General features: G+C 32.0%; 5 protein-coding genes across 8 annotated transcripts; 3 read left to right on the top strand and 2 right to left on the bottom strand.

The window, feature by feature from the left end:
• Positions 1-1,678: 1,678 nt before the first annotated feature.
• On the bottom strand, positions 1,679-4,201 carry Tsp97E (Tetraspanin 97E). 2 transcript variants are annotated; one of them, XM_076402324.1, is made up of 7 exons: positions 4,044-4,201; positions 3,808-3,975; positions 3,549-3,658; positions 3,384-3,489; positions 3,205-3,330; positions 2,988-3,092; positions 1,679-2,520 (listed from the first exon to the last, which is right to left on the bottom strand). In XM_076402324.1, exons 1-6 carry the CDS (start codon positions 4,101-4,103, stop codon positions 3,018-3,020), a joined length of 645 nt encoding a protein of 214 aa, XP_076258439.1. In that variant the 5' UTR covers positions 4,104-4,201; the 3' UTR covers positions 1,679-2,520; positions 2,988-3,017. The 2 variants fall into 2 exon arrangements, with proteins under 2 accessions (XP_076258439.1, XP_076258438.1); XM_076402323.1 differs by lacking the exon at positions 2,988-3,092.
• A 209-nt stretch (positions 4,202-4,410) lies between these two features.
• SF1 (Splicing factor 1) lies at positions 4,411-11,734 on the top strand. Of its 2 annotated transcripts, XM_076403190.1 has the most exons (14): positions 4,411-4,476; positions 5,621-6,285; positions 6,345-6,526; positions 6,609-6,755; positions 7,007-7,082; positions 8,098-8,250; positions 8,304-8,410; positions 8,590-8,756; positions 8,814-8,972; positions 9,030-9,171; positions 9,353-9,409; positions 9,467-9,646; positions 9,711-9,797; positions 11,325-11,734. In XM_076403190.1, the coding sequence occupies exons 2-14, from the start codon at positions 6,095-6,097 to the stop codon at positions 11,462-11,464; spliced, it is 1,788 nt and encodes a 595-aa protein (XP_076259305.1). In that variant the 5' UTR covers positions 4,411-4,476; positions 5,621-6,094; the 3' UTR covers positions 11,465-11,734. The 2 variants fall into 2 exon arrangements, with proteins under 2 accessions (XP_076259305.1, XP_076259306.1); XM_076403191.1 differs by lacking the exon at positions 4,411-4,476 and having other exon boundaries at positions 5,934-6,285; positions 11,337-11,734.
• A 1,620-nt stretch (positions 11,735-13,354) lies between these two features.
• Positions 13,355-16,624, top strand: LOC143195751 (uncharacterized). Its single transcript, XM_076403189.1, has 2 exons — positions 13,355-13,511; positions 15,715-16,624. Exons 1-2 carry the CDS (start codon positions 13,367-13,369, stop codon positions 16,557-16,559), a joined length of 990 nt encoding a protein of 329 aa, XP_076259304.1. The 5' UTR covers positions 13,355-13,366; the 3' UTR covers positions 16,560-16,624.
• Positions 16,625-17,136: 512 nt separating this feature from the next.
• LOC143195749 (rho GTPase-activating protein 19) lies at positions 17,137-20,866 on the top strand. Of its 2 annotated transcripts, XM_076403186.1 has the most exons (7): positions 17,137-17,512; positions 17,565-17,722; positions 17,778-18,526; positions 18,587-18,742; positions 18,858-19,017; positions 19,678-19,835; positions 19,969-20,866. In XM_076403186.1, exons 1-7 carry the CDS (start codon positions 17,385-17,387, stop codon positions 20,623-20,625), a joined length of 2,166 nt encoding a protein of 721 aa, XP_076259301.1. In that variant the 5' UTR covers positions 17,137-17,384; the 3' UTR covers positions 20,626-20,866. The 2 variants fall into 2 exon arrangements, with proteins under 2 accessions (XP_076259301.1, XP_076259302.1); XM_076403187.1 differs by lacking the exons at positions 18,858-19,017; positions 19,678-19,835 and having other exon boundaries at positions 17,153-17,512.
• On the bottom strand, positions 20,653-22,534 carry CysRS-m (cysteine--tRNA ligase-like protein, mitochondrial). The gene has a single exon (XM_076403188.1). The coding sequence runs from the start codon at positions 22,428-22,430 to the stop codon at positions 20,883-20,885; it is 1,548 nt and encodes a 515-aa protein (XP_076259303.1). The 5' UTR covers positions 22,431-22,534; the 3' UTR covers positions 20,653-20,882.
• Between the last annotated feature and the right edge of the window lie 1,089 nt (positions 22,535-23,623).

The following is a 23,623-nucleotide window of genomic DNA, read 5'->3' as shown; positions in this document are numbered from 1 at the left end:
AGACCAATTAGTATTAATTTCAAATCGGGGCCTATTTGACCCTGGAAGAGGTGGAAATGAATCAAAGTTTTTCGTGAGCATCATATCCACCATCACAGAGCCCGGGATATAGCGGCAACCCTATTACTACAAGAGGACGGAAATTACTCTGTAGTTGGCTTCATAGAGACTGATAATCTATTGCGTCACGCATCCTTTCGGCTCAACCCAACCTTAGGATTTAGGTTTTTATTGAGGATGTCTACCCTTGACCCAGGCGGTTAAGCCAAGGACATAATAATTATCATAAGAAATACTTACACACATTGGACAGATTGTTGAAGTACTAAGGATAATAAATATATCCATAATAAACTGGAACATGCCAAATTAAAGAAGGCGTGCGTTTACTACGTGAAGATCGTCAGGGAAAAATGTTACGTTTGGTGGCTGAATAAACAAGTTTAATGCACTGAATAAAAATATATTTTTTTTTAATTGTTTAGGTCTATATTTCACTCCACAGATAATAAGAGGGATGATATGACACATCGAAAAGACTTAAAATCTCATCATTGATCCAGCACAATAACCATCATTGGTGCATTATAGTATGTACAAAGGGGCACGCAAATAGGATATGTAGGAAGCCATATATATTACTACTTCTAATCTCCTCTCCCCACCAACCTGACACGTGGCCTTGGCAACTTAACACATGATGATAAATTGGGAAATACAACTCGTTATCTATATTTTTGGAATCAATTTTTTCATGAGAATGAAAAACTACGTAAAGATGGCACTAATTATAATCTAACATTCTCATCCATTAACCCCAATATCCTAGAATGTTTACATTCTTGTAAGCTCCAAGGAAAAACTATTCATGCAACATTCATGTAGCAATAAACCAAAAAGCTGTCCATGTGCTAGAATCCCCCACTTCTCCGATCTACAACTTCGAATCAAACGTAATTTATCCACAAACTGAGCCTACTGTCATTCCTAAATAACTCGTCACTCATATCTGCATCATCCTTCGAAAATTAAAACCCCGCAATAAATCGCCAATCGAACTAGAAACATTTAAAATAACTGCAACTACTATTTATTTAGCTTGCTTTGCTGTTAAATATCAACAGAATAGTTAATCAAAAAAAGATACTATCCACGCATGGATCCTGATGGTAAAGAAGTATGAAGATAATGTTTCAGTGATGTATAACGAATACTCCACAATACCACAATTTACTGTATAATTTTTTTGCAGTACAATTTTTATTCACCGATTAGTGATTTCGCATGAAAACTTTTATACTATGAGGTAGTAACTTAGTTGCATTTAAAGCTTAACGTTATTTTGCGTTCATTTATCAACTATTATGTCTAGTAATGGTATACTGTAAAAGCTTCATCAAGGTAACATTTTTTGTGAATGTTAATCAAAAACTAAGGTGATTCATTCTAATAAAACTATTTCGTATATCCTATTAGTCCTTCATCTTTTATATCGCTATTCCTTCTCGTCTGTCTATATTTTCTCGTTTAAACCTTTTAGAAATAATCTGCATGCTTAGACATCTCCATCAGGTCAGAAATTATTCAATCCCCTCAAGCTGGCCGTACGCCTTGTTCTTTATGTTTCTTTTAGACATTTATCAACAGACACATATTAGGGATAATTCAAAAACAACAATAATATGATGGTGTCTATTTATTTACGCTTTTTTATCTTAGCCTAAAACACATATAAAATTATAATTATATTTTATCAGAATCAAAGACTGGGCATAAAGCGCCCGCCCGCTAATGTCTTTTTAATAATCAGGAAGCAGCTTACAAAAACTACAGGGGGTGGTTAAAATATCGCTCCAGAATCGATCAACAATTCAAGATGTGTCACGCCACAATCTATAGGAATTAATAATATAGATCTCATACACATAGCAAAAATACATATCTCATATTTAATGTCCTATACTTTGAAGACTCTTTCTTATTTCTTGACAAAATACCCAAACAATTAATTTTTAGGTTAGATATATATATATATATTATTATTTATACAGATATTGCACTCAGGAAAATAACATATCTAATGTTAACGCCTAGGTCTGAGCTTTAAAAATATAGGTGCAAGTCTGTTATAATACTAATGTTATATTGTAGAACAGCCTCAATATTGGAATAATATAATTATACAGAACTAAAATAAGACTCGTAAAAATAGTAAGAAATAAGTCTTTGGTACATGGCTTGTGACCAGTGATTAGTCTTCGTAGAAATCTATAAAAATTAGAACTTATCAAAATCGATAATTTCACTGACTGAAAATATGGGTACTTAAAATGTAAAAAGGCAAAAATATCACCGGTCACGTAAAATATACATACAAAATAAATAAATAAAAAGACTAGATATTACATCCTGATGCTAATAGGTGAAAGTTTTCTGTCCTGGAAATATAGCGGTGGCTTTTAGTAGTTCATCAGGATCAGACTGATTTCTATACCTCCTTGTTAACAAAACACCCACTATCTATAAAAAAATCTCATGAATAACATTTTAATTAAACCCAGTTAAATTATAAGAATATATACCATATTTAATAGAAACAAGCACAAAGTATAAGTTCTTTGATACACCAAATGATTTTATTGTAAAAATTTTCAACACTATTAGATCTTAAAACATTTTCACTAATATGTGCGAAAGTTGCTTTAAGAAATAACGACGAAAGAACAAGACCATCAGAGATCAATTTCAAAAATTGATTATTTCATATAATTGGGAACATGAGAATTGAAATGGTTTTTCATTAGTTCATTTTTATAATATCAACAAACTTGTTTCTATTGATTCTATTTACACAATAAGCACCTATTAACTTAGCGAAAGAAAAATTGGTGTCTAGCCAGGCTTACAAACAGAGGCAAGGACAAGCAAAGTAGGACATAAAGAAATGAATTGAAGCAAGTGAGGAAGCTATGTACAATAAAACCCACCATCTGAATTTCACAATGAGATTAACAGCACTATAGGAAAGCACTGGGATTAGCCCTTGGATCTTTCTGGTTTCGGTATCTTACAGTTAACAACACTCCCATGAACTGTAAATATAACATGCCAACAAACCTAGTACCTTATTATAAGACTCGTTATGGTTATTAAATAATTAATGTTTTAGTAAGTTTATAAAAAAAATTAAGATATCCTATTTACCTCTGTAAAACTGAAAAACAAACCAATCCACCCACAAAGTTTGAAAGCATAATTAATTGTGTTTTGTAGTTTATATAAACAACCTGGGCAAATACAGTTCTCATTTATGTCTGTACAACATCGCAACTAAAATATTAGGATATTATTTTATATCAAATAATAAACAATATTCTACTTACATTCACACTATCACATGGTGGATTATAAATGTGTTTGTCAACTTCTTTATCAAAGCCACAACATACAAATGTAGTTTGTACATTAGCTTTTGTACCGTTGTCCACTCTAATTTACATAATATAATATAATAATTGCACAAATTGCATACAATAAAGGTTTCTTACCTACTCCAACCCTGTTCAGCTAATTGTTCTTGTTGAGATTGATTTACTCCTAAACAAGCACAGGCGACAGAAAATTGAATTAAAAATAATAAAAACAATATTAACATATACTGAAAACATATTAAGGAATTAAAGATAGCTTTTGAAATTATTAAGGTCATGCTGACGGTCATACAGATTTAAGAAGTTGATTAACTGGACAAAGTTTATTTTATCAGTTAGCGTGTGTTTTGATAATAGTATTAGCTCAAAAGGATACGAAAAATAAGATGACTTGATGATGTTTAACGGCACCAATAAGTCCCAAAACCGATATTAGGATGAGGATTATTCCACATGCTAAAATACCCCCCACAATAGGTAAATTTGTGACTAGAGATGCTGCCCTTCCATAAACTGCAACTCCAATTAATATAAAAGCGACGACCTAGAATATTTTATGAATAACAATATATACTACAATGATTCTGACTACGCTAATTTATCAACACTTACAATATATAGAATATTTAAAGCTATTAAAGCATTTTTGGAACACGTAAACCCTCCACACATCTTTAAAACAAACACAAATTTCAATGTATAAAACAATCTTGTTTTTCCGGAGAACTGTCACTGTCAAATTAAAATCGAAGGTCATTAATTAAAACTACAGGGAAGTGAACAAGATATCGTATATGATAGGCTAATTGAGCGCGTGCGCATTTAAATAAATTGAATAATATTTCAATTAGTCTTGGGAATTATCGATTGAAAACGACTATCGACTGTTTAGGAATTAACTACTTTTTACTATCGACTGTTTCAGTCCACTACTTTCAATCGCTATTTCCCGTCGGATTTGTTTCAGTTTTATGATTTCAGTCGTGATTAGTTCATTCGTGACTGATTTTTAACGTTGTGGTTTTGCCGTCCTAACGTTTTGTTTGTATGATTGTAAACAATCCACATTTATATAACAGCATTTATATAGGAATTTTATTTTTAACGTTATTTATTTACGTAGTAGCGTAAAAAGAACATATTAATTGTTAAATAGTAAAATTATTTTGACTATATCTATGTTATCTTTAAAACTATTAGTTTTTTTTACTATGGGATTTTATTTTTTCCTAATGTTTGTTCCGGCCTCTTGAATGTCAAAATTTCTTTCATAGAGGTTTGAACGATATAATAATCTAAAAATAATCCTGATTAACGATAAATAAACGTATTATTTTATTTAAAACAGGTTTGATAGAAATAATTAAATAGTTGATAAAGATTGATTGAGAAAATAGGATATAAATATTTAGGGGTCACTACATGTTTTTTCAACATAATACAATCCAACAGTTACATCTCTGTCTCACATTATGATAGGGTTAGATATAATAGAAATAACCAGTTACTTTTATTATCTCATTGTTACATTCCAAGTATTAAAATAAAATACGATGGAATATTTTTTGGGGCCATTATTTACGTATTCACACTGTTACTTGCCAATTTAAAACTGATTTTTTTCTATGAAACTGATCTATACAGCACAGATAATCAATTATCCATAATGATCATCCATCCAAAAGAGTTGATAGTCAAAACAGTAGCGACTGAAAATAGTAGTTACTATTTTCACTGGTCATGCATTTTATTTACAAATAATAGTTACAGAACTTAAAAACTAAGGATGTACAATAACCATAAATATTATATAAAAATTAAACATATAATCTAATCTAACATATAATAATCTAATAAATCTATGACATAATTAAAAATGATCTGAATGAAATGATATTAATGCTTTATTTATTATTGAACGGAAATATTTTTTAACAAAAAACGAGAGAGTAATCGAAATATTGCCTATTATTGCCATAAAAACACTCAAAAGTATTTTGCTATTTATCATACCAATTTTAATCATTTTACCCTATTACATTAACAATCTTGAAAAATATTGTTCCAAAATGCTGCTATATTAATATACAATATATTGTTATTTACAAGCAAACTACAGAAAAAATCATAAAACTATATATATTAAATATAAATCTATGTAAGCATAAGTTGGGTACATTTTTGCCAAGGTCGCGGCTAGGACGACAGAGACAGAACGTTAAAAATCAGTTGAATGAAACAAGTAGAACCAAAAATAATAATTAAAAGTATAACTGAAACAGTGGATAGTAAATAGTGACAAAATCAGTCAGACCGAAAATAGCAACTGAAAACAGTCGACTGAAGCAGTCGATAGTAAAAAGTATTCAATTACTAAACAGTCGATAGTCGTTTTGAATCGATAGTTCCCAACACTGCCTAGAGTAAACCAATAATATACCACGAGTTGTTTACTTCTCCCTCCCTGTTGTATATTAGTGCGGTTCATTTTAATCACATCTTAAAACTTTCAAGTACGTCAACCGGAAACCGTTTTTCATGACATGCGTAGTACGAAACGTGGTGTCGACGTATTTGTCTTATCTGACAAAGGCGCCATTTTCTTTTCTTGTTCCGTTCGGTTAGGTTAGAGGGTTAAAGTAAGCCTTAATCAGTTTCAAGAAATGGGTTCTTCAAGACATCGGGATCGTTCGAGAGATAGGGATAGGGATCGCGACCGTGATAGAGACAGGGATCGTGAACGTGATCGGGACCGTGATAGAGATAGGGATAGAGATCGTGAACGTGATCGGGACAAAAGGCGTCGATCTAGAGATCGTGATAGAGACCGTCACAGAGATAGGGACAGAGACAGGTCTGCATGGAAAATCATATTTAAATAGTATTAATCATATACCGTTATATCATGCATAGGTCGAGAGATCGTTACAGAGGCCGAAGCCGATCCAGGAGTCCCTCACGTAAACGTGATAGAACGCCAATTGAACAAGATGGCGAAAAGCTTATTCAAGATACTCTGGCCACTTTGGCTGCTTCTAGGAACTTTGCCAATTTGGTTCAGCAAGCTCAAGGAGAAAATTCCAATCATAGCACAGGTATTTAAAATTTAGTTGTAATGCTTTATTTATAACTGATTATCTTACAAGATCTGGTATTAATTTATTTCATACTTTAAAGGGAGTCAGGATTCTGAAGCAACTAGTGATAGAAAACGCAAGAAAAGGTCCAGGTGGGGTGGTAGTGAACATGAGAAAATCTTTATTCCTGGAATGCCCACTATAATACCACCAAATTTGAACAAGGATCAGGAACAGGCCTATTTGTGTAAGTTTTAACTGGATAATTATGCTTAGTAGATTTGTTTTTTATTTAAATCATATTTGGTAAGTTTGTCTCCAATTTCAAGAAAAAGCTGTTAATAAGTATATCTTTACCATAACTGTAAGTATTAATGTCTATTTAATTATTTGGATATAAATTATTGGTAGAGATTTATTTTAATTGATATTTTCTATCTAAAGAGTGATACATTCTAACAATGGGGCAATTGCCCTCTCTAACCCGTTTCATTTCAGTGCAACTGCAGATCGAGGAAGTCAGTCGAAAATTACGGTCTGGGGACCTGGGGATTCCAGCCAATCCAGAAGAAAGGTTTGTCTAACTGAATTTAATGAGTCCTGTTGGATTGTCTGGCGGTCCCGTGCCAATGCGCGGCGAATGTTTTTAAGTGGAATGGGTCCAGTCTCAGTAAGCTGAACCCCAATAAGAGGACTTTGTAAAATTGTGGTTTGGCATATAAAGAATTTCCATTTCTTTCACATACTCATCAAACAGTTTATAGTTTTTTTTTGTTTTTCTATCAAGTTATATAGTTGGTTCATATAAGGTGAATTTTTAATTATTAATTTTTTTAACTGAGGATAATTATAGCTTGTGGTATTGAAAATTCATCTTCTCCCTTTATCTAAAATATTACTAATAAAATTATCTCAGTTACTATTGGAAGAGGAATTCATTGTTCTATTTTAGATATAATATAGTTTCATGATTTCAAATAAAGTGCTTATGTTAGTTAAAAGTGATAAATATTTATTGCTGATTTTCTTTCTCTACTCAGCCATTTATTTTTCAGCGACCGTTATAGTGTTCTATAATAATTTCACCTAAAATATGAAATCATGCAAACTTGATGAACCAACTTGTTCTGCACTAACTAAAAAAGAATAATCTGTTTCAGAAAATAAGATACAAAATTTGAAATAGCTGAAAATATTTTTGTCTATTGACTTCTATTGGTTTTTATTTATGAGGGACTTAATATTGATATGATCAAACTAATGTTATATTATGTTCCAGCAATAATTAAAAGTTAATTTTCAGGCATTATAACATAATCATAATATTTTTAAAAAAGAACATTTATTTTCAGCCAATGATATAATCATTTTTTTAACTTTGCAGCTATTATATTTATGTAGGAAACAGATCGTGGGAAAATTATAAAAAGATAAATCCGTCCTAATATAAGTTGATTATTAAGTAAATTACTTTTTGTCGTGGGTCCTTCGATAATTATTCGCATATTAGGCGAACTAAGACACGTTAGGACGCAGGATAAAAAGTTCAAAGGGCGTTCTATTTCATGTGATTATTTCTTATTCCCCAGATCGCCTTCGCCTGAACCTATCTACAGTAGCGATGGCAAAAGGTTAAATACAAGGGAGTTTAGGACGCGGAAGAGACTAGAAGAAGAACGACACGCTCTGGTCTTAAAAATGCAAAACCTGAATCCCGAATTCAAGCCTCCAGCTGATTACAAGTAAGCTTTTTTTTGTTTTTGTCATATTGATTCTATTCTAAATTTGTTTGTAGGCCACCAGTAACGAGAGTGAGTGATAAAGTTATGATTCCTCAAGAGGAACATCCTGAAATTAATTTTGTAGGCCTTTTGATTGGACCTAGGGGCAATACATTAAAAAGTAAGTTCATTTATTCTGTATAAATGTTGGTTATTTTTATATCAAATGATGCTTCATACCATCTTTCGGGTCTGAGATCTAAAAGATTGATAACATACCTCTTACTGATGACACTTATTTTTGTGCTTTAAACACTTATTTTGAGGATCACATTTTATCTGTATTTTCTTTTGTCTTAGCGATGGAAAAGGAAACTGGTGCTAAAATTATTATTAGAGGAAAAGGTAGTGTTAAAGAAGGTAAGGTTGGTAGGAAAGATGGTCAACCTTTACCTGGCGAAGATGAGCCTCTTCACGCATACATCACCGCCACGAATCCGGAATGCGTCAAGAAAGCTGTTGAGAGAGTAAGAGTTTGTTGGGTTTAGTTTTGTTTCTTGTACATAAAACATTATTATGTTCAGATTAAGGAAGTAATAAGGCAAGGTGTAGAGGTCCCTGAAAATCAAAATGATTTAAGAAGAATGCAATTGCGAGAGTTGGCTCAGCTTAATGGTACTCTAAGAGAAAATGATGGAATGAGGTGCAGCAACTGTGGCGCTACTGATCACAAGTCTTGGCTGGTAAGATCTACTCAGATAAATATGTCTAATATACAACTGATGATCGATTTTTATTAGTGTCCAAATAAGCCAAATGTAACAAACAACATAGTGTGCTCTAGTTGTGGTGCTGCAGGTCACATAGCCAAAGATTGTAGGTCTAAGAGGCCTGGACTAGGTGGCCCACCTTTACCTTCTGACAAAGCAAAAATTGATGAAGGTAAGGTTTTTTTTAACTCAAGATGACTTGACTCTTATTACAAAGTTAACATGATGTTTTTTTACCATCTTTCGGGGCTGATGTATTTGATTGATAACATAACGTTTCTGAAGTCTTGAATCATTTTTTTTTCTTCTTTGGGTGTCTTTGCCATATTTTATGTGGTATTCTTTTGTTTTAGAATATATGTCGTTGATGGCGGAACTTGGAGAAGGGCCTCCGCCAATGCCAAATGGAGGTAAGTCTCTTCAAAAATATATAGTTTGAAGTGATGGTATACATTCGTATATTTCAGAACAAAATGGTTCAAAACGAACACCATCGTTCAATGTTTTTACTCCTCAATCTGCTCCGAGGCCACTAATGCCACCGCCAGGAGCTCCCCCTCTAGCTCCGCCGCCGTGGGCTGCTCCATGGGGTCCCGCTCCTCCAGGAATGCAACCACCAGGTTTACCGCCACCACCTCCACCGCCAGGTATGTTATAACAGACACGCAAGTATTTAATTGCATTTCTTATTATTATTTTTTTTACAAATAGGTGCTAGTTCACCACCTAGTTTATTACCACCGTGGGCGGGGCAACCACCACCGCCAGGTGCGGGAGGACCCCCTTGGGGGCCAACAGGTAGGTCAACTATTTTCATTTAATTAGGTTATTAGTAAAAAATTGTCTTATATGATGTTTTATACCATCTTTCGGGGCTGATATCTTTATTGATTGATAGCATACTTTTCACTGATAAAATAGGCTAGATGACTAATAAAGAATCACAGAAATATTGATTTATAATAATAATAACCTATCGAGAGATTATTAAAAATACATTTATTTTAAAATCAAAAGTGGGATTACTAAGATTTTACCAGAAACAAATTTTCAAAATTCGTCATGTTGAGTCAAACTCCAATTAGAAGCGTTGGGAAACATTGACGTCACTTAACGTTTCCTAACAATTTAGTTTATTTTTGCGCAACTAACAAGAAAAGATACATTAAAAAATTTAACTGGGATTTATCAAGGCAAATAACCTATATTTGCCCACAAACGATTTGTCCAAAGTAACTGTAACTAAAATAATTTTAAGAAGTAACCAAAACTTTTATAGTATTTAAGTAACTGGGTATTCCAGACACACTAATCATGAAATGTGGTAGAGTATTGAGTAAAACTACTATCACTTGGCAAGAAAATTAGTAAAAAATTAATAAATAAATAACTTTTAAAGAGTACTCAATAGTGGCATAATCGCCAGTTGGGAAACTTGGTAAAAAAATATGTCACTTAATCTTAATATAGAGAGTATAGCCTATTGAACTATTTGATTTACAAGAAACCATATATCTTATATTGGCTTTTGATAATCTAACCATAATGGGAATTGATTGACACTTGTTGAAGGCTTAATATGTGGTCATTCAATAGTGAATGTTCAGTGAGTTCAGCTAGCCCATTTCCTTCTGTCTAGTTGGCGTACGAATCTTATATCAATTTATACTGACTTGCACGCATATGCACACTAATACGATTAAACCAATCACATTATATTAAATATAATTTTGTATATTATTTGATAGCTGAAAAAAATTGTAGGGACTCATATATACAATAAAAACAAATGAGGTCTAACCTTTCATGTCATACATACAAGAGTGTTATTTACGTCGAGGCTACGTTAATTATACATAGACATAATTAAAGGTGCTAAATACTTACATTAGAATGAACTTATTGCTGTGAATAAATTAACTATGTTCAAACTATACTGGCTGGTTCTGGCCTTTCTGCCTTGGGACAAAAATACACAACTTGTTTGAAGTTTTTACCGATATATAATTACATTAGGGAACCTCACACCATAGATAAGCATTAAAATGTTTAATTATAAAGCAAAATTATTAAAATAATGTATCAATAAGACGCGTATCCAAACAAACTATCTGATGCGACCAAAACGACGCGCAGATTTAGGGCGCATTTATAATTACACTATTTTAAATGTCTATTTTTTTTTAATCCATTTTTCTACAGAAACTTTTATTCTGGGTAAAGTAGATACATAGAATTTTCAAAAATAGTAATCTAGCCTATTAATTTCTCCATGCAATTTTTTGTTATGATTTCGATTTTTTGCTCATGTTCATTGTCCAACAGACAGTGTTCTAGGAGACTTCTCAGGAGGCCCGCCGCCTTTTTGGCCATCCACGCCTTCCGCCTCGGTACCACCGCCACCTCCCGGTTTGGATGTGACCAGTTTGCTTACAGCACCGCCTCCACCACCACCTTCGAGCTAGGTTAAGCAGATTGATTTTAAGACAACCAACCTTTAATTCTGATTCATGTTATTGTGTATTAAATACAATTTATTCAAGCTTCGAGAAACCGTAACAAGAGACGTATCATACGTACATTAGCAAGATTACTAATTAATTCGCATGTAAATTAGCGGAATGACGGGGGGACGGTATCAATTATTTTAATTGATAGCGATGCTTGTAATTTTAGAGAGACTGGTGATTTTATTATACCGATTGTCAAGAAATAAATGATGAATATTTATTGAATTATTGTTTTAATATTACACCTTTCATTTTGTGCCTTGTCATTCAGGACGCATCGAAAAATAAATATTTTTGCATATTTTCCCAAATAAACCTTGTCAGCAAGATTGAATATGTTGAAAATGTTGGTTCTAGAAATATTGATATTTTCTAGACATTTTAGAAAGTATCAGTATTTTCAATAAACATTTGAGGCTAGATGCCAATTTTAAAGGTTTTTCAAATATTTAAGAAATATGGGTGTTTTTTTCATCTAGCATCCCTAGTTAGAATCTCGGTGAACCGAATAAGTCGTCACTTTTTGTTCTTGAAAGTGTTCGTTACACAAATTCGAACATGTGTTCTTTAAAGTTTAGCTTTATAACAAAAAGATATTCATTTAGAAGTCAAATGATTGTTATATTTGTTCATGATAGGTATACCTGTTCAACTGAGATAGTACTAAAAGGTGTAATTTTAGAAAACTATTTTTAACATATATCATATATGAGAGAAACTTAAAATTTCCATGACTATTGATGCAAAATATTTTAGAATTAGTAGTTACCTATTTGGCCAATCATTAACTAATTAAAAAGGAAAAAATTAAATACTCACAAATAACGCCACATACTGCCGTAAAAACCAGTTAATAGTACACTACTGATCAGCTGAATGACATATTACATTACGTACCTTTATTAACATCTTAATTTTCAAGTTAATTTATTTATATTGTTCTATTGTATTTACATCAATTCACAAGTAAGATGGATAATAAATCGGTACGTATTCCCAAATTAAATTACTTAAGATCAAGTTAAGAGTGATACTTAAACTCTATACAGGCACGTGCGGCTTGGATAACTTCGTAGATCCATTTGATTGTCATCAGTCATCCTGCAGTTCTTCTTTAGTTAGAACACTGTTAATAAACCCAAGAATTTTGTTTTGGCTATGTTGATTTGTCATTTCCACTCGATTTGATGTCTTAGTTCAAGCCGATAAGGCCAAACAACAGACCTTATTGACCTATAAATCAATTTCTTTGATCTTAAATGATAAGTTGAAAGTATCTCCCGCTGACTAGTATAATTGTTTAATTTTGGGTCTGGTCTACTCAGCTTTTTGCCTTCTATATATCTGTTTCTGTTTGTGATGTTATATATGAAATGTAGGTTGTTAACATATGTTCGATCTGAATACTCTTCTGACAAAAATTGACCTAGATATCAGTGTTCCAATCTCCCACCCAAACAAAATTATTAAAATCCTGGATCCTTGATAAACATCCAAACACAAAGTTAAATAACCAGCAACTTTTTTATAAAATAATTTTACCACTTTAAACTTTCTTCCTTCTCTATTACCGGAGCTAATTATCATTTATGGCCAATGAACCTAAACAAGTGCGTTAATTTAAATCGAAACATAAAAGGTTTGGAAAAAACTTAAAACCGCTGCTTGTAAGGAAATAGTTCTAACAATTCAACTTTAGATAATCTATACATTTCTTTCTTTTACTAGCTGTTAATTAAAAGATAAACATAACGAGTCACGCGAAAATCCAATTTATTTTGTTTTATCGGCGAAATGGGAGGTCTTTTCTTCGTCACCAATTAAATTATTTCGACCGGGATTGTCGGCAGGACGACGATGAACAGTAGCAGGGTGAGTCCCGTGGAAAAAGAAAACGTGCTTAATAAGAAAAAATACCGCTTGCAGTATAATAACTTGAAAAAGTTTTTTCTCTTGATCAAACAGCGGAGGATAGTTTATCCACTTACTGGTTTGTTACTGGGTGAGTATTCGAATGTTAGGTGCTTGCATGTAATCTGATCATGTTTCTTAAATTAAAATTGTATTTATTTAGAATAATTGGTACAAAATATACTAATTTAAATATTTTCTACAACTTTTTCCCCTCTTCTGCCAGTATGGTTATACCGTGTCCAATGAACGATGCTGGTTTAGCAGCCATCAAACCATTTATTCATATATGCACTTTTTCAAAATTTCAAAACCATGTGCCAGCCAAGCCATGCTACATCATTAAGAAAGTAATAGAATTACTCGATATTACTGTTTTTATTGCAACAATACGTCGTTTATTATGTTCAATTAACGTCGGTAGACGTCTGCAGTAACAGCTTCAATCGGTTGTAGCAGCTGGCAACACACTACACCTTGCTGATCCCACTATATACACAGTAAAATATTTTGGTCATGACTTTTTTCGCGCTTACTAGTCATAAGCAACACAAAACTCTTTTTGCTTGGTAAGCAACGAAACGTTGTTGACGCCCTTTTTTATTTACCCTCCTTTTGGATTTTTCTCAAAGCTATTTGTACTATATTACCTGATGAACAGTGGTAGAATATTATATTGTATATACAACACTATTGTATATAATTTGAATTTAATGTTCATATTTTTTTATTGCTAAAGAAAAATTTGTTTGGAAGAAGTTGGACCACGGAGAAAACTTTACTCTAGGTCAGACATATATGATGTTCTTAAATGAAATAAAACCTATTATAGTCTATTCAAAGTAATTTTGTACATACGTCGTCAAGATATTTAATGTAATGCCTGCCGCAATTTGTAAATTCATTTTAGAATCAGACAATATTTTTCTTGTCATTTTATTCTAGTTACAAAGAAGCACAATGCTGTCTAATTTGATGATACGATGTCACGTAAACGAATGAGACTGTCAAAGTCGTCCGGTTGTCAGACGTACGCAAAATTCTTGAAAGCAATAATGATAAGAGGTTATAACTCTAACCTATAAACGTTTGGGGCTGTATAATTAATTGCAGTTTTTAGATGTACTATAATGTTAAAATAAATTATATTAGATAACATTTATGTTCAATTAATTTATTTAGATTAGATTTTTGTTGTATGTCAAAGCCAAACTTAGATTTGATGCGGCAGCATTGCGACATTTGATGTCACAATTTTAAATGGCGTATAGTCTGTTCAAAGTTATTTTGTACATACGTCATCTAAATTTGTGACATCAAAATTAAAACAAACTTTGAATAGACTATATGTGCAAAATAACTTTGAACAGACTATATATAGTATATCTAAAGTTGGTTGTGAAGTCAGGTCATCTAAATGTCTGACGTCAAAACGTTGCAATGTTGCCGCATCACTTTGATATATAACAAAATTATAATCTAAATAAAATATTGAAATAAAAATAATGTTATCAAGCATAATTCTTGTTCGAAGTAATCCAGACCTAATCTGTTTCTGACAGTGACTGCCTAATGACTTCGACATATTCAATGACAGTACTAATACGCAGAAATTTGACTTTTCAAATTTTTCAAAACAAGCAAAGCGCCAAAACAACCTTTACGAATTTATAACCTCTAATTAGTATCATTAATGTTTTCAAGAATTTCGCAGACGTTTCACAGCTAGGCGAATTTTGTAGGCTCACTCGGTTACATGTTCGAATGTATCAGGCAGCATTGTATCTTTTTTAACTAGAATAAAATGAGAACGAAAATATCGCCTGATATTAAAACAAATTTACAAACTGCGATGGGCAATAAATTCGACATCGTGATGACGTGAATTCACTGTTATTTTGAATAGTTCTATATAGTTAAATGTCACGGTAACAGATACGCACCTGTTCTGTTAAAAATTGGAATATCTATTTAACGTTTTGTAATTTTTCAAAAATGCAAATTTTAAATCTACTAGACGAGTATTTACTTCTTGAAATAATTTTAGAATTTGTTAACCGTACATATTAACAAGCAAACAAAATATGGACATTATTTTTAATCAAAAAATATTTGGAAAAATTATTTACAAAAAATCGATAAATAAAATTATGAATATAATAATAAGTAATAACAAATTATATCTGTAATGTCGCATTATTTTTATTGACGTTTAGTAAAATAATTAGCACGATTTAGACTGGTGTTCAGTCTCTAGTGTTTTTTTTGTATTAATCTTCAAATATTTGTTACAGCTTTAGTTCTTTACGGATATGGATACTGTGTTTCTGGGAAACAAAAGGAATTTGCCGATTTCCATCCAGTCCTACAAACTATGGAGTACGTCAGCAATTTCCTTCTCACTGCTAGCATCGTCATTACCGTTTTATATTTGCCACAGAACAGCAAGAACTTTTATGAGTTCTTCACCGCACTTTATCCAGAAGGAAACAAACTACTGGTGCCTTTGTTGGCCATGAAAAAGAACCATTTCTGGAGAAACTTCCTGCTTTGCAACTTGTGCATAGTCAGTCTCATCAGTTTCAATGCTTGGTTCTTCTTAGTGAACTTTGGCTGGCAAATTTACAAGTTTATTATTTTCAGAGACTTAGAATTTTGTGTGTATAATCTATTATTGCTATTCCTGTTAGCCCTGACGAGAAAATTAGAATTGAGGTTTGCCGAATTAAACGACATTCTCAAATACAAAACGGAGAACTTCTTGAAAAGCAACATGGCGCGGAAAAGGAACGTTCCGCCGCCTGATCCGACTAGCTTAGCTTTCATTCTCAATTCCGAACATTTTTACAGTGTTAGAACATTCCGAATTATGCATTACGATTTGTTGAAACTTGTTAAGGATTATAACGATATGTTTGGACGTTTTTTATTAAGTTCGGTTATATTTAATATATCAAATTTGCTAGCCAAACTTACTTTTATTATAGATTATTGCATAAATGTACAAACCGATGAACAAATACAAATATGGGGATATTTTCTTGGCATTATTGGTTTTTGGATGTTTGTCAATGTAGTAAGTATAAAGAAATTATCGATTGGATTTAATCTGATGGGAAACACGCAACATTTCACCTAGATATCCTTTCAAATATAAAAATGAAGGATTTTATTTATTAAATAGATTTATTCACAAGTTTTATCAATCCATTAAATAATATTAAAAATAGACCAAATGTACACCTGTGTATTAAGTTATCTAAATATATGGACTTATTTACACCAATTATATTTTCAGGGACAGCAATACCTATTTTCTTTTTACGGTGATCAAATTCAAAAGGAAGGCGAAAAGACTACAAAAATTTGTTTTTATCTTTTGAACAAAGTATCTATAACCCCTTCTAATGACGACGAACGACTCGTCCAAGAGGAGTTAAAATTGTTGGCATTTCAGAGTTATTCAAAAATACCATGCATATCGGCTGGTGGATTTTTCGATGTGAATTTTCGGGTCTTAGGCCTTATGATCAGCAGCATTACATCATACCTCATGGTTATTATACAGTTTCTACTTAGACCACATAATTAGTATTTATTGTTTGTTATTAAAAAATAAATTATTTTTTTACAATTTTCCTTTGCCTTATTTTTGTGTATTGACCAGCAACTAAATATACATTTAAAATGCATATGTCTGTAACTGTCAAAATACTACTGTTTTGAAAATTTGAACACCTAACGTTTTTCTCTTATTTACGTTAAAGTTTTTGTTATGTTTTTCAATGATTCTATGTAAATTTGTCTAATAGTTTAACAGAGAATGATTAAATATTGTTTAAAAAAATATGTGCTACCAAGGGGAACAACAGAGAAATAATACTTTTCATTATTTTTATGGTTTAACCTCAACCTTTCACGTTGAGTGTACACTGTGACAATTTTCTTTTAAAAGAAAAAAAACATGATTTCACTTGACGAATCGAAAGATGAAGAGGCTTTCGTCGATCTGTTTAAAAGAGAACACAATGAACAGTTTTACGTGCTCGTTAAAATGCATTTGTCCTTTTTACTTAATATGCCAACTGAAGAGTATGTAATTATTGAATTGTAAATTTAATAATTGAATGATTTTTGATTATAGGACTGAGCTACTATGTGAGAAAAGTAAAAATAAGAAGTGGAATGTTGTGCCATTTGGTAAAAAGACAAAGCATAAGAATTTGAATGAAGCCTTTTTTATTACACAGGACTTGTTCAATCAGGTCTATCAATTAATACATGTAATAAAGCAGGATGAAAGTATGAATGTGATATTATTTTCTTTTATTTGAATTCTATAATATTTTAATTTTAGACTTGAATTGTGAAGGCCTGTTTAGAAGAACTGGTTCAGTGGAAAGACAAAATGAGTTGAAAGGTTTACTGTCTCAAGGCCATAAAATTAATTTTGTAAAAAATCGGTACACAGTTCATGACTGTGCTTCAGTATTAAAAAGTCTCTTATCTGATTTACCAGAGCCTTTAACGAGTGATTTACAATTTCCAATATATTGTCAAATTGTTGAATCTTATGATTTGCAAGATGCTATGCACCAATTTAAAGTGATGCAATGTTTGCAGCTATTATGTTTATTGCTCCCAAAGGAAAACAAAGAACTGTTGAAGGATGTTTTCTGTTTATTGTATGAAGTTACCCTCCATGAAAAAGCAAACAAAATGTCTGCAGAAAATCTAGCAAAACTGTTCACACCTCATTTATTGTGTCCAAGAAAGCTCTCTCCAGAAATTCTCTTGAAAGAGTCTCAATCTCTCTTTGGGATGGTTTCTTTCATGATCCGGAAATATCCAGAACTTTTTAAGGTTCCTGGTCAGTTAATGCTAGATTTTCGGCTTCATTATGATAAAAAAAATGCTTTGAATGAGTCCATTAAAGGGGCAGCTCATACGGTATTCACTTTCGTTGATAATAAACTAACTGCCAAAGAAAATGAAGTGAATGTAACGGAAACAGCCCTTGCGCAGTTATATGCTCATATTCAGGGTTTACCAGAGAGTTCAAAGAAGAGGAAGCTTGTTAAACAATTTAACAAAGAAAATGGTCAGGTATTGCTTATAGTTTGAATAATTTATAAGTAAATTATTACATGGAGATTTTTGTTTTAGGGCACACCATTACAGGTACTTAGAAGTTCAGGTGCAAAAAATAAGAGCTTTGGAGACTCAATCAAAAAGCATATGTTCCACAAAAAGCTCATTAAGAGTATGAAAAAATCAGGTTTCTCACAGTTAAAAAGTGCCAGTAGCGAGGAGGTCTTACATGTAAGTAACATCAATAGTTTATTTATATGTTGCTTCATGCTATGTCTCTTTGTTTTGCTTTATATTATAACTATCTTCAGCTGCATGCTTGATTTCTATCTCTTTTCTCTAACAGACACCTCCAATGCAAAGGAAAACTTCTAGGGGAAGATTGTTTTGTCATAATAATGATAGCAGTTCGGAGGACGAGGAATTGACCTCCAAACATTTAAAGGGATGTATAGGGGAACGTTTAGAAAGGCAGAGGAGTAAAAGTGATTCAGATATCAGCTTGGGTATGTGGGAATATGTTTTTAAAACACTCCATCTTGATTTAAATATGCGAGTTCTCTGATTTTGTTTGTACTAGTACTTTACAAAGTAATAACCAGGATTCTTTAAAGAAATTCTTTTTCAGAAGAAAAAAATTACATGACTAATATGCATTTGAAATCACATGCAATGGTCATTTTAAATTTCTCTCTCGTTTTTGTATAACTTGATATATTTGCCTGAAAATGGTTCTTAAACTTATAATTGCATCAAAAACAATGAACAAGGCTTTCATTAAAATTGGTTTCTGAAAATTGGGGATATTTTTTTCATTATTATCTTCATTAATTCTTCTATGTCTATAAAAATATATCATAAAAATTTACTATAAAACAGATAAAAAGATAAATATCAATATTTTAAACAATAGTGAAAATGTTTGTAGACATCAGGTTTTGTCCGCTGAAAATATCTTCTTTTCACAAGATCTTTGTTTTATGCGCGATATTTTCACTCTATCTGTCTCAGTTGTTATGGTAGAGTGTCATATATGCCTTTTTACTATGATATGTACACAAAAATATACTTCAATACCTTTCAATTAACTTTTTCATAAATCATTTGTTTGGTGTGGTTTTAAAAGAGTTTGATTGGACCAAATGAGAACTGTTGTGTAAAATCAGGTGAGGTCTCAGGGATATCCGGACAATATCTAACAAGCACGCCCGCATGCAGACCATTACTAAGCTACAGAAATGAAGTGTTCACTCCTGAAGATGAGAATAGGAGGAGCATGTCTCCTATCACCAGATCAGCCCAGCGAATGCCCAGGGCTATGCAGGTGAGGAGCGAAGTTTTTTTTTGTTATTGGGTTTGCGAATCGCTTGCCGTTTTGTTAACTATATTGTTGCTTTAAACGTTTTTCTTCAAAAGTTATTTAAGTAATGTGTTACTTATTTCAATGATTGGTTTAGGAAACGATGATGACACCCAGAAGCCGGAAGCCAGTTCTGTTGGTATCTGGTACGAACATAAACCACTTGGCGAAGGTTTCTCCCACCCATTCGGTGTCGGTATATCAACACTTTGAAGAAGAACAAATATACACTCCCGAACATCAACACCCCGCTACAATTACTACAAAGGAAGGAGCTCCATCACCGGAAAAAGGCTTAAAGAGACCCTTTGATCAAGCGTCGGCATCCACCTCTTCCGATCACGAAGTTATCCAAAAACAATTCACCAAGTCGAAGAGCGATGGTAATCTGATCTTCGGCCCAGACGCTCCCAAGTCTCTGAAATTGAACAAAACTGACAGTCCAAAGCATTTAAGCACTACCTTCAAACAGTACCTGAACAGTCGCGATATAGTAGCTGACGAGTCTTTGTCCGATTCTAGCTTCTCCAGTCGCTCTGACGACTTCCAATCCTACACCGAGCTTCACAATGACCTGACTAACAGTATCAGTATGGCTGTCAATGCTCAGGAGGAAAAGATCAGTGATTCTATGTTGTATATATTGGACGGGAACTGTCCTGATGACGATAGCGAGGGTGGTAAGGAATTAGTGTTGAAGCCTAGACAGTTTGATAAAGACGGAAAACCGATAGTATTCGAAACGTCGTTTTGATTGTTGACCAAAGAAAAAAGACACATGTATGAAAAAAGTAATTTATTTACATAAGTGAAGTTATAAATGGTGCTGCCATCTCTTGTGATTATTTTTTTAGTGAATATATTGTTATACTCTTCGGATCAGTACAAAAGACCCTCATATATTGTTAAGTATTTTGTAAACTGTTTTTACATTTACAATAATATTTTAATACATACTATTTTAAAGGCTATTCCTGCTGGAATATCCTGGTAAATTTTTTATTTCAGTAACTACCTATTCCAAGATGATACTTTTCCATGATCTTTTACACTGATACCATATTCTTTTAAACTGTCTCTCACACTATCACATGCTGTTAAAAGTTCTTTGTTTTTTTCCTGTAAACTGACTGTCCGCACTTCTTGCCTAAATCTAATGAGTAAATCTATTACTTTTGTTGAATCATCATGTTCTTGATGAGATGATTGTTTCAGTTCAATACCAAGGATATTTAACATAGAGCACAAAAATTTCTTAAAAGCTAAGAGTAGATACATGTTGTTTATAATGCCCCTGTCTGTAGAAGCTGAGTATATCATAGCATTTAGTCGGTTAATACTCTGGTTGAATATTTGTATTGCTAAAGGAGTGTTAAAATTATCACATAATGCTCTATTAACTTCTTGGAAACTTTTACTGATTATTGCATTTAACTGGTTTGAATCTAGTGTAGGTTTGATGTGTCCATTTTCTATATCTTCACAGGTGTTTATAAAGTTTTCATATACTTTCAACACATTCCTAGGAGTCTCCAATAGTTCATTGCTATATTCCATGGGATGACTATAATGAGACATAGCACACAATATTCTAAATTCATTAGCAGATATGTCATTCAGCATTTGCTGTATTGATATAGTGTTCTTTAAGCTTTTACTCATTTTTAATGCACCTTTTAAGTGTAAATGTCCAGTGTGAATCCAGTAATTTACCCACTGCTTCTTTCTGTGAAAAGTACAACTTTGCACCTCTTCATTTTCATGATGTGGAAACCTCAAATCTATGCCACCTGCATGAATATCAATTTTATCACCAAATACTGCTGAAGCCAATGTTGAACATTCTATGTGCCAACCAGGTCTACCAAAACCCCAGGGACTTTTGAATGTAGGTTCTTCTGAATCCTTAATGTTTTTCCATAAAGCAAAATCAACAGGTGACTTTTTGTGTGGGTTACTGCTTTCAGGTAGATAGTCTCCAATATTCTGTAGTTTACCATATGTGGAATAAGCTTTAGAAACATCAAAATATATTGAGTTATCTGACCCTTTATATGCCACACCATTTGTTTCCAATTTTTTGATAAAATCAATGATCAATGGCATATTTTTTACTACACCTACTACTATATCTGGTTTAGGAACTTGTAATGAGTTTAAATCTTGCCAAAATTCATTTTCATACTGTTGAACTAATGTCTTATAATCCGTTTTGGTATCTTTTGATTTTTTTATAATTTTATCATCTATATCTGTTATGTTCATACAAGTGACTAAGTTAATTCCAAAATACTCACGTAGTATTCTTTGAATAATATCTAATCGAACATAGCAAGCAGCATGACCAATATGAGAAGAATCGTAAACCGTAGGCCCACAAGTATACCAAGAAACAGCATCCTTATTATTGGGTATAAAATTTTCTTTTTGTCTTGTTATGCAATTATATAACTGTAAATTAACATGAGATCCTTCGGGTTGAATCCAGCTATGCTTAAAACGAGCACGATGTCTAATACTATTTAGTATAAAACTGCTCTTTAAATACTTTAAAACCATTCTTTGGTTATAGTTAAAATATAAACACAAAATATTTATAGAACACTATTTTGTGGTTATAATTGTTTGATTGCCTGATATTAGCGTTGGGAACTATCGAGTGAAAACAGTCGATAATCGCAAAACACTTCAAACTGTCGATAGTAAAAAACTAAAGTAATTACTATTTTCCGTCTAATTTACGACTCGATTGTTTTTTTAATTCGTGATGTTAGACGAAGATGTACGAGCTCTTTCCTTTATAAATTGTAAGAGCGGGAAGGTCGGAGACAATTGCTTGGAGCAGTTAATTTTATTTGAGGTAATATTTTCCAACGGTAGATGTACATATTCCTTAACGTACTAACTTTAAAGAAGAAAAGGAAAGAACATTACTGAATACTGTTAACATGCAATTATTATTTCATTTTAAACGAAGTGGAATTACTTTTATATTTGAATGTTCCATGGATCTGTAAAAAGGAATGGGGTAATACCCCATAAATGTTTTATCATATTTTAATAATAATAGTCTATAATAAATATAGACAATACAATAGAACTTAAATATAACCTAAAAACTAAAGATCTACAATAACCATAAATATTAAATAAAAAATAAACATATAACTAATCACAGAAAAAAAAACTAATCCATGACAATTAAAAATGATCGCACAATAACTACTAGAGCTTTTTTAAATAAAGTAAATGATTTATTTATTATTGAACGGAAATATTTTTTAGCAAAAATCGAGAGAGTAATCCAAATATTACCTTTTATTGTCATAAAAACAGTCAAAAGTTTTTTACTATTTATCATTCAGAATTTTTATTTTTTACTCTATTACATTACTATACATTAATAAAAAAATATCAAAACATTCAATAGTTAAAAAGAATATTCCATTGCAAACGAAATATAGAAAACCGCACATTGACTTTTTTCACCAATGATTTTTTTAGTAACTAGTAATAAATGAAAAAAATCGATAATTCACACTTGCAATTCATAAAAAAACAATAGGGGTGTCAGCCATCGAGAAAAATATTGTTAATATTGTTGAAAAAAATTATTACCAAAATATACAAAGCTTTTAAAATTAAGTACCAAATACACTAAACCTTTAAAATTGCCAATTTAAAAAAATTATTGAAAATAATTAAATAGTATTTTATAATATTTAAGAAATATATTTAACTTTTTTGAAAAA

The sequence above is a fragment of the Rhynchophorus ferrugineus genome, unplaced genomic scaffold (genome assembly GCF_030347505.1).
Source record: "Rhynchophorus ferrugineus isolate W39M unplaced genomic scaffold, kcgeb_rfMv2 rfM4, whole genome shotgun sequence".
Lineage (NCBI taxonomy): Eukaryota > Metazoa > Arthropoda > Insecta > Coleoptera > Curculionidae > Rhynchophorus > Rhynchophorus ferrugineus.
The sequence above is the reverse complement of the archived record's forward strand: the minus strand, read 5'-3'. Positions and strand labels throughout refer to the sequence as shown.